This window comes from Onychostruthus taczanowskii, unplaced genomic scaffold, assembly GCF_017590055.1.
Source record: "Onychostruthus taczanowskii isolate IOZ18803 unplaced genomic scaffold, ASM1759005v1 scaffold64, whole genome shotgun sequence".
Lineage (NCBI taxonomy): Eukaryota > Metazoa > Chordata > Aves > Passeriformes > Passeridae > Onychostruthus > Onychostruthus taczanowskii.
In genome coordinates, this window is record NW_024504122.1 from 2,747,837 (window position 1) to 2,764,217 (window position 16,381).

Genomic DNA, 16,381 nt, shown 5'->3' on the forward strand with positions numbered 1-16,381 from the left:
AAATGGAGTCCCGGAGAGAGCGCCGCCAACTCTCGCGGGATCTGCCTGCTCGGTGTGAGGCTCTCTGGGAAATGTAGTCCGCCCTAGGAGCGCTACACGTCGGTGGCGGCCCGGGCACGCCCCGCGCTGGCCCCAAGGGTCGCGGCCACGGCAGCCCCGGGTTCCCCGCGGCGGTGACCGGCCCGGCGCTCACCGGGCACAGCCCCGGCACCTGCCCGGACGGTGCTGGGGCCGCCCACGCCGCCCGCCCCGGTTCCGGCCGCCGCCGCCCCTCCCTCGCCCGGTGGGTTCCGGGTCGCACATGAAGGCGGAGGCGCCGCCGCCGCTCTCGGTAGGTGCTGCGGCGGGGGCGAGGGAGCGCGGGCCCCGGCCGGGCCGCCCGGCGCTCCCCTGCCGGCTCCGGCTCTGCCGTTGCCCGGGGGGGCTGTGGGGCCCGCGGGGGAGCGTGTCCCGGCCCGACCCCCGCCGAGGCCGCGGCCCCCGCAGGGCCGCCCGCGGGCACCGGGGCTCACGGGAGGGAGCTGCCGCGGCAGCGTCTGCCGGGGGCTCGACCCGCCCGGGCCGGGCAGCCCCGGCCCCAGCCCCATTGCGGCCGCGGCAGAAGGCGCTGGGGGCGGCCGGCAGGTGGAGGCCGGCCCCGCGCAGCCGGGCAGGGCTGGCCCGGCCGAGGGGCGAGCGCGGCGGGTGTCAGCGCTGCGAGGGCCATGCCAGATACACAAATACAGAAAGTCAAACCGTAACCCTGGCTGGCCTGCCCGTCACCTCTTGTCAGGGCTGGCCTGGAGCCAGGCTGCCTCAGGGAGCCGTGTGCCGTTCCAGGTCACCTTCCCCCGCAGAGAACGCCGCTCTTCCTCTGTCACTGCTGACAAATGTCTAAGCCGTGGGTCAGAACCCCACAGGCGCCTGCCAGGACAAAATTAATGTGGTGAATAATATGAAAAAAGTTATGTTCATGAGAAACTGCAGCTGGAAAGTGCTGGAAGAGGCCCTTGCTCTCTTCCAGGTCATTTATGTGTTGTGTTTGGCATATAAATAATTACCTTCCAATTTTTTTCCTCCTTGTTTTTTAGAATACTTAAAAAGCCATGATATGATTTAAGCAATTCAGTAAATCAGGTTAAGTCTTGGCAGCTACCTGAGTTTCCCAAAATTCTTTGAGCATATTGGCTAATTTATAAATTACACAAAAATTACACAAAGAAAACATTGCAGTTCTATGAATGTGGCTAAGTTGCAAATCTGCTACAGATAAGGTAAAACACTCAAATTAGAAAGCTCATATTCTTTAGGTTATACTACTACTCACAGGAGGAAAAATATTTTAAAATATCCATTCATTTAAGTATAGATATACTCCATGGTGGTGTTGTCATATACATTTTAAATGAGGTGCTTTATTCTGGATATGTCTTAGAAATCACTTGTAATGAGTTTGGGGGAGGGAGGAAGCAAAACCCCCCAGGTGTTTGCTGAAAGGAATGAATGCCAGCATTTGTGAGACAGCATCATTTGCAGAAGCTGTTTCCCAAGCCACACCTTTTGGTTTCCTCCCACTCTTCAAGTATACTACTAATGCTAGAAAATGAAAATGGCTCAGAAAATCAATTCAGAGTGTGGTTCTGCTTATTTCCATTAGTGATGTAAGGGAGGACTGTGTGTACAGACCAGGCAAAAGCACATCATCATTTGGGTGCTGAAAAATAATGCTGAGATGTGATATGATACCAGATATCCTCCTTTCTTTCTTTTTGTGGGGACCTCGGTCAAAAGGAGTTGTTTGGGTTGTTTCATGTATTTGTAGAAGGTTCCTAAAATGGAGTATTTTAGAATATTTATTTTTGCACAGTTGTGAATGCATAGGAGGATTCTGAAAGAATAATTACTGATAAAAGCTTCTGCCTTCCCTTTTCCTTGCAAAAACATGAAACTGGCTTAAGTCTTATCTACACATAACATGAACTCAATTGGCTTCTATGTAGCAAGTGCCCATTACAAATTATCACACAGTTGGTGAATTATTCTGCTATTTGCACTCCAGTTAGAATGAACAATAGTTTTGCTTTTCATTTTACATTGTTTGTGGCATCACATTTGTTTCCCCAACTATTTTGGCAGGCGCCCAGTTGCCTCCCTTCCTGCACACTCCGTGACTGAGCTGCTGTGTGTTTGAGTGTTCTGTGCCTGTTAAAGCTGTGCTGCTCAGCCAGCTCCTGCCTGCAGATCTGCAGCCCCCAGGCTCAGCAGAACTCACACTTTGCTCCTGCAGCTTGTCTTGCCAGCCTTGCAGCTGAAGCCTGCTTTAAATCCTAATCCTCGTTACTCCCTAGGGAGAGATGAAGGTGTGGGCAGCCTTAGGACACAGATTTTCAGATTCCTCCAATGCATTAAGATGTGTTTGGATCCCAACCAGCACACCACACTGGTTGCTCGGTGTCAGGGAAAGGCCTGCAAGAGGGGATCAAGAGGAACTACATCATTTTTAACAGCAAAAGCAAAGTCCTGCTGGGTGAGAGTAACTCCAGATATCACAGCAGGTGGGAGACAAGCCTGGCTGCAAGGCAGCTTTGGAAGAAGGGATCCTGGGGGTCCTGATGAGCAGCTAGTTGAATGTGATTTCTCTAGTGGGGTCCAGCTTCATACTGGACTGTGTTAGCAAGAGTACAGCCAGTAGGTCATGTGAAATTATTATTTCCCACTCTGTTAAGCACTCATAATCCCAAAAAAATTGGAATACTGTGGCCAATTTTGAGCTCTCTACTGAAAGAAAAAGCTGGGAATTCAGTGGAAAAGCCATACAGAGCTGGAGTACTTAAAGAAGATACAAGCACCTGCAAGGCAAGAACACTGGATTTTGCTCAGCACAGGGCAAAAAGAATAAGGGCAGAGCCAGCTGACATTTTTTAAGCTACCTAATGGACACAGGACAATGTAGAGCCAAACTCTCCTTTGTGGTACAGCATGCCAGGGATGAGAGGCAAGTGTCACAAATTGCTGGGAAAAAATTCACACAGCTAAAGAAGAAAATTAATGTGGTGGTTAAACAATTGAGTTTTCTGACAAGGATGGAGATTTTGCACTTGACTAGACAAGGCTCTCCACATCCTGACCTGATTTTGAAGGTTTCCCTGCTTTGAGCACAGATTGGACTAGAGACCTCCCAAGTTTCTTTCCAGTCTAAATTATTCCACACTTCTAAGAAAGCAAGGGACCCCCACCAAGCTCGAGCCACCTGTCCATATGGCAGTGAGCTAAACAGATTTGGATACCCGACACCAGTGAGCTTGAGTTTATTTTGGGCACAGCTGATGCACAGGAAAATATCACTATCTGCGTAAAACACCTCTTTGTAGTGATGTAACTGACAGCCACGAGCTCTTGAATACAAAAATGTCTGAGTTTCCATAGAAACTAACTTGGTTAATCCTTCCTGCATCCAGCCATTTCTCTACAGTAGAGAATCAAGGCTGTCAGCAGAACTTTACAAAAAGACACCCCCAAACCCACACATGCACCTGACATTAGGGGCATCTCTCTGAGCTGGATGCTGCTCATACAAGGGGTGAGTACTTGGCTAGGTTTGTATCATACCACTCAACAGCAACAACAGACTTCAGCACTGTCAGTGATCTATACATGTTAAAGCACAGCATGCCTCACCAGAAAAAAGAGGCTGAGTTAACTCTAGTGGCAGCACAGGAACACCACGGTGTGACAATTGGTCTGTGTTGAAAAATATCATTAGGACAGACATTGCATTCTTCTCTACCTTATCTATTTTGCTATGCCTTTAACTTTTCTCCTCTGCTTGCAGTTGAGTTACTCCATTCCTAGACCTGGTGTTTTTAAAAGGATAAGGATTTTTAGTGAACACAAGAGCAACCAGCATATCAGTTTCTCACCATTTTGCCATTGATCAAACTGCAGTGCATTCCCTAAATTCCTCCTGTCCCAGTGCCAACTTCCTCAGTCATAAGCCACATACCTTTATTATGAAAGCAAGTATTCTGTTGCTGATCAGAGAGAGGATTTTATTTTTAAAAATTACTATGACTCTTTTCACGGGTAGTTAATTAGTTATTTCAGTTGAATAATCAGAAGCCTAAGACCTCTACTTTTCTTCATGCCACTAATCTGCAGAAGCATGTTGTAGAATTTGAATACAAGACAACCACAGAGTTATCTGCAGGTCACTGAGACACTTAGCTTTCACTGTGTCCATAGCTTATTACCAGGGATCACTGGTGGTACAGTGAACTTTGTATATTATACAGGAAAGAGAAGGAAATACTCGAGTTCTTTGCTCCCTCCATTGCAAGGCATGGCTGCCTTCTCTTGGTTCCCAGATGGAATCCAGACACAGAATGTTGAAGATTTCAGTGTACTGAAGAAGAGCAGTCTTGTGTTTCTAGATACCCCTGAGGGCTTTTCCATTTTTGGGGATTTTTTTGCCTGTTGTAATTTTTTTAACTCCTTGATTCAAAGTGACCAAACAGTCAACATCTTTCTACACTTGCCTCCAGACATGCCCATACAATTACTGATCCCATATGTTTTCTTCTTTGTGTACTGGAAACTCAATTGTAATACCTTAAAATTAATCACTACATCAACCCGCATCCTCTAAAAGACAAATACAAACTAATATAACTGCAGGCTCAAATACATTGTGCAGCCAGCAAGAAAAATGTCTAGCCTGATTTTCTCTGCAATTTTAAAGTGGATAGAACAAGGACTTCCCTGTTTCTGCAGACAACGTCCCACAGCACATGAGACAATACTTGTTATCTTTGCTACTGTTAAAGAAGCACAGTGAACTCAAAGAATTCCTCCTCTTTTCCACCTGCAGGGTTATTTCTGCAGTACTCAGCAACTGAAGCCCACTGCTAACAGCTGACCAGTACTGAGAAACTTTCTCAAGAGGAGATGGGAAAGAAAACATACTACTCAAATTTCTAAGAGCTTGTCTCAGTCACTGAGCTGTTTTCACCTTAGGTACATACTACGAGCAAGAAGCTGACAGTAGAGAAGCTCAGGATAGAGGAACAAACCTGTTCTGTCTCTCTATCCAGAACTGTCCTGCTTACATTATATTTCAGCAGCTTTGGGTTGTTTTTAAGTTGTTTTTTTTAATAAAAATTAAGGTAAATAGATTTTTTAGACAGCAACAAAGGCACAAAGCACGCTGGTCAGACCACACAGTTTGAGAAGCAGGGCGCTGTGCTAACAGCAATATCCCTCCTCAGCAATTTTGTAATCAGCATTTAGAACAATACCCAAAGAAATACACAAAATGATCAATCAGCTCAGTGAACACGCTGCATTTAATCCAGAAAACTCAAATGCCACATCCAGCCCACTTCTCTTTCAAAGAAGCCCACAACACAACCCCAGTGACCCTGCCGCAGCAGCTGCTCTTGTACCTTGCTGCCCCCGAGCCCAGCTGCCCCTGCTGCGGCTGTTGCAGAGCTGAGCACACTCAGCTGAGGGAATCCTGCTGCCCACACCCCCCACAGCCACCCCGTGGTCTTCTACCCTCCTTGGTCTTACACCTCTTTTCTTACAGCTCCTGAAACTACCTAGGCAGGAGTTAAGAGGCTTTTGGCTCAAGGAAGACTTAACCACATATGTCAGTCAGACTTTATACACTAATACTACAAATGTTCACCTTTAATTTTTTAGGCTGGCAGCAGTTCATTAGGATGATGTACAAGCATGAGTGACCTCCCTGAGGGACAGTCCAGCTCACCAGTGACAGCTGGGGTACAGCCCAGGGGCAGGAGTTGGAAACAGGAGGTCAGGACTGCCAGAATTCAGAAAGGAGAGCATAGCAAAAAATCTGTAGGTTCAGCTGTTAACCAGCCAAAAATCAGCTGTGGAGGATGGTTCAGTGCACCCCCAGCATCTCTTCTTAGCCACACTGGATGGTCACAGCAGAGCTGGTTTGTTCTGCTCTTGATAATGGTTGTGGCATAATTGAAGTCTGTATCTGCTCAAACTAAGTGTGAGATAAACTCCCTGCAGATCTCCAAGACAGCCCCCACTTGTCACTGAGAGCTATTCAGATACTAATGCTCATACTGGCTACAGAATCACTAAATAATTTATCCTTTTAATGTATTTCTATTTTCTCTCTTTCATAATATCACTTAATCTTCCTGGCTCCAGTTACCACATTTGTAAGATCAGATCTCTCCTGGGGCTTTACTTGCTGAAAGCCTCATCCCCTTTCTGTTACTTTTTCAGATTATTTGGGTAGAGAATATATTCTGAACAGTAACTATCTACAGTCATATTAAATAAAATTAAATAAATAAAGGCTTGCATTATTATATGGGTTTCCCACTCTACCCTGCATGTATCTCTGTCTGTAACCTGATTCTCCTACAATACATTTCTTTGCTAACACTTGTTACAGGGCTTCAGTGGCCTGTGTAGTTTTATCTCTCCCTTACCTTGCCTTGGCCTCTCTCCCACCAATGACTGCAGTATATGATATATTATAAGGTTGTATCAAAAGTCAAGCTGTTTCCCCTAATCCTGACATGTCCTTGGATTCAGAAAATAGTTAATTTGTTGCTTTTACTTCTGCTTTTTGATACAGTGATTTTTCTTCCATAGGGACTTATTTTGATACAGGTCTCTAAGACCAGGAAAAGATAAAACATGTTTTGGAGCTTTAACCACATTAAACCACATTAACAGAGTTAATCAGTTCCTCATTTGGACCGTACATCATCCTACTTTGGTTTTGCTGCATTTATTTCCTTTTAGTGAAATGGGAAATTTCTGATCAACATTATATAACACTCACTTGCCTTTCTTACTACATTATTTCCCTTGCCTCAATCCATCACTCTTAGTATTCCCCAGGAGGAAATTCAATGATACACTAATGTTTTGTCTGCTTTCATTTGATTTCTAGGGAAAGCATCAACTTGTCATGAAAAATAAGCCATTACTCATCTCTTCAGCTGATGATGGATAGTTTTCCCTCCCTAATCGACCTGAGTGCTCCCCAGAAGGCTGTGTTGTCAGAGCTCCTCTTCTGAGCTGCTGTCTTGGTTTTGCTGGCAAAGAGCAGATAAATATTAATACACTTTCTCAGGGTATTTTCCATCCTATTCACCGTGCAGCACCACCTTCCTTTTGGTTTGGGCAGTGTAGGGTACCTTCCTCAGGCAGAAAATAAAAATGTTCATATTTCTTGGTGTCATCTGAGTAGCTCCTTCCTTGCTGCCCAGAATACCTGCAGTATTTTGAGATCTCCAGTGCTGCCCTCACTGTCTGTGGCTGGCACAATTAAACAATTGTTCCATTTCTTCACTCTTTGTTTGGATTTGGAGGGTTTGTTCTCTTTTGCTTCCCTGACTGCTGCTAACCCCTTGGACTATCCCTTGTGGCACTAAGCTATTTCCTAGGCTGCTGAAGAGAGGATCTTCTGAATGTGTTAGCAGCCATATCAGCTCACTTACTTCCTCTTGCTAATGGGGGGTGGTTTCTTAATTCATGCTGACAACTGGATAGAGTCTATAAGCTCTGACTGCTACAACTTCTGACATTCTTCAAAGACAATGGACAGGGTAAATTACAGGATGGTAGAAGAGGACTCATGAGATTTTGATTGCTTAACCATAGACATGAAACACAATCACTTGCAGATAGCTTTTTACAGGTGTTTCCCAATGTGCCATAGGGGACCTTCCCAGTGTGTCATGGCCTTTTACCTAGAAAAAGGTACAGGATAGCCTTGGACAGTGCCCATTCTGGAGGAAATAGCTCCTCTCTGCAGGGAATCACAGGGAAGTGGAAAGCAGTTGTGCATGCTAGCTTGAAATTGCCAAAATGAAGAAACTCACTTTGAAGCCTGCGGTTTCATACAGTATTTTGCACAATTAAGGTTGGAAATGTGCTTAGCTACAGAAAATGCAAAAAGCAAACACATGGAGAGAGAGAGGAGATTCTGTGGTAAAATATTAAGAGAAAGATGGAAGGTACAGTTTATATTGCAGACAAGTTACCTGAGAATATTAGACAGTTTGGAATTTGGCAAAATTTTGGTCCATTTTTTTGTTGCTGATGATGCAGAAATACAAAAGAAACAAGGGGTTTTGGTAATGGATTGGGAAGTGAAACTCTTGCTAAGAAAAAAAAATACCCATGTGACACATACTTAGCACTTTGGTGTGCTGATGTCCATCTGTGTGTTTTCAGTGTAATTTGTCCAGGACAGAACTGTCTCTCCACTGACTGAAGAGCTGCTTTATTTTCTGTGACAGGCAAGGGTCGGAGGACCGTTTGTAAAGCAAAAGGCACAAACCTTTGCCGATTCTGTTGTCTCACAGATTTCATTCTGCTGCAGCTGGTGGCTGAGCATTTCTGCCTGGGATGGCGGAGGAGCAGGAGCTGACTCAGGCACACAGAGCTGCACTGGAGCCCTCGGCGCAGCAGCGCAGCAGCAGCACTTACCGCAGCGCAGAGCACTCGCAGGCCCTGCTCAGCGGGCTGGTGTCCCTGCGCGACAGCAGCATCCTCTTCGATGTGGTGCTGGTGGTGGAGGACAAACCCATCGAGGCTCATCGCATCCTCCTGGCCGCCTCCTGCGACTACTTCAGGTACGCTGTAGCCACGAGCCTGTCTGCCTGTTAGTGACGTCCAAAGCTTCTGTCTGGGCAGACTCCTGAATCCAAAATCAGACCTGTAAGATGGAGCCGAGGCTGTTGTAGCCACATTTCTCCTCACAGAGAAAAGCAAGGCACAATTCTTCCCAAGAATATTTCTGGGATTCACGTTCTCTGAACCTCAGAGAAAGATCAAAACAATTCTTACCTCATTTGCTGTGCCTGTGCTGTGCCAAAGTAGAATGCAGTATGGAGATTGTTTGCCCAAAGTGATGGTGTTTTGTTTCCTTGGCCTAGCAGGGCCAAGTGTGTGTGTGTGTGTCGGGACTGTCGGTGACAGTCACGAGATTCTGTGCAGTGGAGTGCAGTTGAGTGCTTGGCAGATTCAGTTTAGATGTAATGTAACATAATGTAATATAATATAATAAAGTAATTAATTAGCCTTTTTTTGCTTTTTCTGCAATACTGCCTCCCTCCTGTTCCTGTGTCATTCTTGACATAAGAGAGTGACAGGCTGTTTCAAAACACTAACTGTGGCTTTATTCATCTCTGTTATTTCTCTGCAGAAATAAAGCTCTTGTTCCTGCATACTGAGCTTGCCTCCACTAAATTCACTGTGCTACTTGGAGGTTTATAAAGAGGAGAGACTATCTGAACTGGTGTCTTCTGCTTAAGTGCACTCTAAGTGGCTTTTAACATATCCTTAGCATTGTAAGACTTTGCCCGTGGTGATGATCATTTCATAATGCACAAAAACTCACTGGAGGTGGGTCACTGTTGTGTGCCTAAAGGGTGACTCACTGGCCATTAACCAGGCAGTCCCCGGGCAATTTGATGAGCACTTCCTTTGTTTTCATAGAGCAAACACCCAAGTCAATCCAGACAAACTTCTAACTGAAGGAAGAACTGCTCTACCTTGGAAAAAAATTCCCGCTGTCCCTAGTTTCTCTGTGTTTCCTCTTCCCCCACACCCACAGTGTCTGCCTCTGACCATTGACTACCCATATATACTGGGTGTGTATTTAATCTTTCACCTGTGAACTGTACCTTCTAGGTTGCCCCTACTGTTTTCCTGCACGATGAAGTGTTACTTTTTTAGGTCCTAAAGGCCTGTACTCTTTACTTAGAGAAGAGGTAATCACATTAAAGTGTCTAGCTAGGTTTTTGTATTTCTGAATATTTTTTATGTTCCCAGGACAGCATAAGATGAGCAAACTGGAAATAGCTTCAATGCAAATCTGCCGTAGCACGTGCCATTGTCTGTTTTGCAGAGGAATGTTTGCAGGAGGATTGAGAGAGATGGAACAAGAAGAAGTTCATATTCATGGCATCTCCTACAATGCAATGTGTAAAATCTTGAACTTCATTTACACTTCTGAGCTGGAACTCAGTGTGAACAGTGTACAGGAAACCTTAGCTGCAGCCTGTCAGCTTCAGGTGAGATACTGAGAGATGTGACAAAAGAGAAACAAGAAACAAAAGCAGTGATGAAAGAAACAGAAAACTTGGATATGTGGTTAGAGGGAGGGTTAAGAGGGGAGCAGGAGCATGGGCATGATAAGAAGGATTTCTGGGATGCTGTATCCACTGGAAGTAACTGTGGAAGGATAGGAACAATGAACGGGTACTTGCACATCTCATTTGTGCCAATGGTTTAATTAGTTAAAACATTACTCATTTCATCTAGAGGAGTATTTTATATAGCATTCACTTTCACTGATCTGTTTGTGAAAGCTTCCCTGAAACAGAATATCCTAGCCTATGGTAAGGAATAGGGTTTGCTGCTCAGAAATTGTGCTTCTCAAGACAAGTCCACAGGCACATGACCTCTCCTGACCCCATCACTACAGGAAATCCTGCCACTGTGGTTTGCACTAAGTGCAGAGTTCATGTGCTTTTAAGACAAGGGTTTTTTTTCTCTAATTTCCCCTGCAGCTAACTGCTGCACAAGGCTTTGGTATTAAATCTTAAACTTTGTGAGTGCTTGCTTTGCTTGGTTTTTACACACTTTGTTAGCAGAGGGGCTCCTGGACAGCAGTTAGTTCTTTGTTCCTTCTGTCAGATACAACTTCAAATTGTGTTCAGAAGACAATACTAAATATTCATTTTCCTTTCCAATGGCTTCCTAGGCTCTTGAGTGGAATATTTGTTACAGATACAGTCTTTGATACAGCATGTCTCTAGTGCTCTGGGAAAGCAAGTACATGGTGACTGTAATCACCATATCCCGTGTGTGTTTTCCTGGCTGCTCCCAGGCAGGCTGCAGAGCAGGCAGTGCCCAGGGTCCCACGTGCCTTGGAAGGCACATTGCTGCTGCACCTGAAGCCAGACTTACTCTTGCAGTAGAGCAGGGCTAGAAGAGCTGTGTTATATTCACCCACATATCCATGCTGAGTTCTCTTTCTCTGGGGAAAGGTGAATAGGGCACAAGTGACCATGGTGGTCAGACTTGTGAGGAGAGCAGCCATTTCATGGACAATTCCCTTACAGTCATCCCAGGCTTCAGTGCCCTGTCTCTCAAGTGTGGGGCAGGTGGTGTCTGAAATGAAAAACCTCTCTCTTTTGCAGATTCCAGAAGTCATTAAGTTCTGTTGTGATTTCCTCATGTCCTGGGTAGATGAAGAGAACATCCTTGACGTGTACAGACTAGCTGACCACTATGACTTAAAGCATTTGAGTGAGCAGCTGGACTCCTACATTCTGAAGAACTTCACAGCTTTCTCAAGGACACAAGTGTACCGACAGCTGCCCCTGCAGAAGGTCTACTCCCTTCTCAGCAGCAACCGTTTGGAGGTTAACTATGAGTTTGAGGTTTATGATGGAGCACTTTTTTATCATTATTCTCCAGAGGAACTGGAGACAGATCAGGTCTCCCTGATGGAGCCCCTTAAACTACTTGAGACAGTTCGTTTTCCTCTGATGGAACCCCAGATCCTGCAAAGGCTTCATGACAAATTAAGTCCATGTCCTTTAAAAGATACAGTTGCAGATGCATTAATGTACCACAAGAATGAATGTCTTCAGCCAATGCTTCAGAGCTCCCAGACACAGCTGAGATCAGAGTTCCAGTGTGTGGTGGGATTTGGAGGGATGCATTCTACTCCATCCATTGTCCTCAGTGATCAAGCCAAGTATCTGAACCCCTTGTTGGGGGAGTGGAGGCACTTTACAGCTGCACTAGCCCCCAGAATGTCCAACCAAGGGATTGCTGTTCTCAATAATTTTGTATATTTAATTGGTGGAGACAACAATGTAAGTGGTTTTCGAGCAGAGTCAAGGTGTTGGAGGTAAGATAAGGATAATCCTGCTATTAATTTTATTGCCACCCTGTTGCCCATTTCTGAGCCAGTAAGCCAGCAGACAGTCAGTACACTTGCCAGCCAAATGATCAGGAACTGAGCAGGAGCCTCACTGAAAGAAAACACAAGAAATGAGCTTCATAGTAAGCTCAGGAAGCTCCCTGCAGTGTTTATGAGACAAAGCTAAGGCTGACAGTGTAGAAACAGCTACTCATTCAAGAGTGTTACTGCTGCTTCTTTCTGCCTTGTTGGAGGAGGGAAGTATTAAAGGTGTGGGAAGCAGTAATGAGCCTGAACTCTAGGCTGTCTAGATGTTCTCTAACTAGCATTTTCTGCAAGTTTTCTATGTGTAGTTTTTGTCCCAGTACAAAAGGATTTAAAATAAAATGCTATTACCGACAGATTTTCAAAAATCTGTGTGCACAAGAGTAGCATTCCAGAGTCCTTTTATACTACTGTGTGACAGGGAAGAGCAGGAGGGAGGAGCAGGTTTACACCTTCATGCCCATTACATTGCAAAAACAGATATAAAGCCTTTTATCTTTATATTGTGCTCAGTTTTACAAGTCTTAGCTGAGTTGCTCTTATTTTATGGCATGCACAGTTTCAATTTTCAACCAGTTTTCTCTGTAACTAAAATTTCCAGATGAGAGAGATAGTTTGACATGAAAGTGAATCATGAGATTCACTTTAAGCAGCAGATATTTGGGGAAAGGAATCAAAGAACCCACCACATATTTATGCCCTTCTCATGTTCTTGGAGATCCAGATTCAGTGTTTGTGCTATTTTTAGACTGTGTTACCTTGTAGAATGGCTTTGTGCAAACAGAGATTGTGGTACGTAACCCGACAGCAGTGTACAAGATAATGGAAAACCTGGGCTTTGATGTCAGCTGAAGTACATCTTCTATAAATAGAATAAAACAACTTTGCTAATAATAAAATGCTGACAAGGCCAAATTTCACATCACTTAGAGATGAGCTCAATTTCAGCTGAAGACAGTGCAGTAACCCACATCCACGGAGCTGTCTGGTATTCCTGCAGTGATTCTGCAGCTGCAGGAATAACTTTCTTTGATCCCATTCTTTTACAAGGTATGACCCACGACACAACAGATGGTTCCAGATCCAGTCCCTGCAGCAAGAGCACGCTGACCTCAGTGTTTGTGTCGTGGACAACTATATTTATGCCGTCGCAGGCCGAGATTACCATGAAGACCTGAGGGAAGTGGAGAGGTATGACCCTAAAACCAACACTTGGGAATATGTGACACCCCTGAAGAAGGAGGTAAGGAGTGCATTAGCCACACACACTACCACAGTCCCCCAATTCCTGATTTAATCTTGCTAGATGTTTTTCTCATGTGTAACTTTTAATTTGCTGATATTCAGATGGAAAGCAGTAAACTCTGTATATGGATGACAAGCAAATGAAATAATAGCATATGTAATTTACATTTTCCAGTTAAATGCTTATTTTTCCTGTTTCTTGTTGATTTTGCCTGCACCTTTATTATGTTAATCCTTAAAACAATTAATAAAAAATGTGTGTCATTGCTGAAAATATAAAAAGCCTGAATTGAGTGCTACTAAGTAGAATAACTTGCATTCCTGATAACACTGCTTGTATAAGAAAAATCACCAATAAAAAGGCTTCCAAGTAGATTAGGGAGTAAAGTTATAGTATGAAGGAACAATAAAGACAGAGAACGCTGCAGTTCTGGAAGTTTTAGAAATTCCAGTGTGCTTCATTCAGAAATTCACAATAATATCTTAAAAAGAACTGTACGTAAGAAAATCCTTTCTGCTTTTGATCTCTCCATAACTCGTGAACAATGTCGCTCCCTTCATGTCTATTCCCTGCTTCAAACCTGGGAGAAACACACAAATGCAGAGCTCAGGCTCTTGCTTTGCCATTGGTGGTGGTGCAGGTGTACGCGCACGCGGGCGCGGCGCTGGATGGGAAGATGTACATCACCTGTGGGAGGAGGGGAGAGGACTATCTGAAGGAGCTGCAGTGCTATGACCCGAGGACTGACCGCTGGGATGTGCTGGCAGACGGCCCCGTGAGGCGGGCGTGGCACGGGATGGCTGCGCTGCTGGGCAAGCTCTACGTCATCGGCGGCAGCAACAACGACTCTGGCTACAGGAGGGACGTTCACCAGGTGAGACCGTGTGGCACCTCTTCTTTTCTTGGCTTCTTGTGGATGCTGCCACTTAGGTGTAATGTATTTCTCCTACTGAGTATGCCAATAAAACTGCCCGCTCAGCTAGACGAGCTCTTCCCCACTCACCTGCAGAACTGGCAATGATTTATTTACTGTTGGCTGTCTTGAACTCTTGGTCTCGCCCACAAAGCATTAAAGCTCTAGCACTTGGAATTCTTATCAATTTTGAAACATCTCTGATGGATAACTTCATTGGCATGCATATGCCCAGTAAGCAGCACATCAGTTAAATTTACTTGTTGTTGTCTATACATTCGTTTTTTATAAGTGGAGAACTTTTGAATTACCAGTGTGCAGAGCTGTTAAGGATATGTTGGATGGCAGTTCTATAATGCAATTAAAATGTACAGTATGGTAAGGCACATCTGGAGAGGATTCTCTTGAACCTTATTCCAGCTTCTAGAACGGCTAGAGACTTGAAAATATACAAAAAGTAACTGTTTTTATAGAGCCAGTGGAGATGGCAGAATTAAACCTAGCTGAAGAGTGTGTCTGAATGATAAGACGGTGCCTACAAATGAAAGCAGTTACCCAATGAAATCTGAAACTCTCCAACATATGGTGCAGAGACAACTTAGCAGATTTGTCATATTTGTATGTTCCAGCATTTCTTCTCTAATGCAAACAGGTGAATTATGTCTGGGCTTATATTATGTCTGGGCTTATATTAGCACATGTCCCCATCTCTTTCACTTTTGTATACATTTTTGGAATGACATACAACTGTTACTCCAGCAGCAGGGTCAGAACTTGTGATTTCAAAGCTACGTGGCAACTATGTACAATTTTCTGCTGAGCACTGTACCTGTATTAGATAGTCACATGCTGTCTCCACTATCAACACACTGTCAAAAGACTGATGATATTCTTTCCTAAATAGTTTACCTTATGGCCAGGCTCTGTCACTAGGATACAAGTCCAGTTTTGCCTTCTGTCTTTCCTTTTTTGTTTTACAGGTTGCCTGCTATAAGCCAAGCACTGATCAGTGGACAAATGTATGTCCACTTCCTGCAGGACATGGAGAGCCAGGCATTGCAGTCTTAGACAACAGGATTTATGTCTTGGGAGGCAGATCCCACAACAGGGGAATCCGTATGGACTATGTGCACATCTATGATGCAGAGAGAGACTGCTGGGAGGAAGGACCCCAGCTGGAGGATGATATTTCTGGGATGGCTGCCTGTGTCCTCACGTTGCCCAGGGCTATTTTAATGGAAACAGAGAAGTGGCTCTCAGAGTGGCACGCAGACCGAATGAAGCATCATCTTGACTTTCCACCAGAAGTTATGAGTGTATCAGACTGGGAGGAGTTTGACAACTCAAGTGAAGATTAGAAAACTTTAATTTTTTTTTCTTTTTTTCTTTTCTGCCAGTGGATGAGGAAATTAAGGCTTGGGGAAAGTACTTGAGAGATTTTATATGTCTTTCTTATATCATAAAAGTATTTAAAGGTTTTAAAAATAAGTGTTCCGCACAAAATGCCATTCACAGTCAATATCTACCCATCTGCAAGTGTCCTGCACAAATGCACTTACACTCAGTACCTGCCCACCTGCCAGAAAGCAGTGTTTTTAAAGTAACCACAACTGCCATTTCCCCCCAGTTGTATAGAGGTTCTTGTAGTTTGAAAGAGGCTTTTCTCAGCCTTCAGCATGGACAGAAAAAAAAAGCACAGAAGGCTCAGCTTGACTAGCTTCTTTCCTTCCAGCTTTTAGCTCAAAATAGCTTCTTGAGATTTTTTTTCCCTTTTCTTTTGGGTAATAAAACTTCCTAGCCAGCTTAATACAGGAAGGTAACACCTAGTGCTGCCCTCCTGTGCCAGGTGTCAGACAGCTTGATTAGTTTTTCAGCAAGAGTGAACATACAGAAACAGGAAGGGTAGCAGGAAAGTCTGAACCTTCATCTCATCTGGGCATGCAGCCATCCTTGTAACTGGCTGAGAGTCTGTGAACTGACACCCACTCCTGAACTTCTATACTGCAAGTTCTGTCAACACAGTGGAATGAAGATTTCTAGAAAAATCTCTCTGTACAGAATATGGCAATCTCATCATTCCACTGTTAGACACATTTCATTGTTCTCAACCATAAATTAATAAATTCTTGTCAGTACTTTTTTAACTGCTGTCTCCGTTTTATTAACAGTGATGTGGTGGCTGAAAGTTTCATTATATCCTACAGCAGGATTGGCAAAGTTACTCCAGCCTGGGAGATGGGCAATTTTTTCATTCTTTTAT

The 16,381-nt window shown here is 44.4% G+C and overlaps 1 protein-coding gene across 3 annotated transcripts; it reads left to right on the top strand.

Moving 5' to 3' along the window:
• The first annotated feature begins 203 nt into the window (after positions 1–203).
• Positions 204–16,265, top strand: KLHL22 (kelch like family member 22). Of its 3 annotated transcripts, none has more exons than XM_041420413.1 (7): positions 204–331; positions 8,360–8,612; positions 9,890–10,055; positions 11,187–11,905; positions 13,013–13,205; positions 13,849–14,082; positions 15,102–16,265. In XM_041420413.1, the coding sequence occupies exons 2-7, from the start codon at positions 8,386–8,388 to the stop codon at positions 15,477–15,479; spliced, it is 1,917 nt and encodes a 638-aa protein (XP_041276347.1). In that variant the 5' UTR covers positions 204–331; positions 8,360–8,385; the 3' UTR covers positions 15,480–16,265. The 3 variants fall into 3 exon arrangements, with proteins under 3 accessions (XP_041276347.1, XP_041276346.1, XP_041276348.1); XM_041420412.1 differs by having other exon boundaries at positions 206–331; positions 8,343–8,612; XM_041420414.1 differs by lacking the exon at positions 204–331 and having other exon boundaries at positions 8,390–8,612; positions 9,814–10,055.
• The last annotated feature ends 116 nt before the right edge of the window (positions 16,266–16,381 follow it).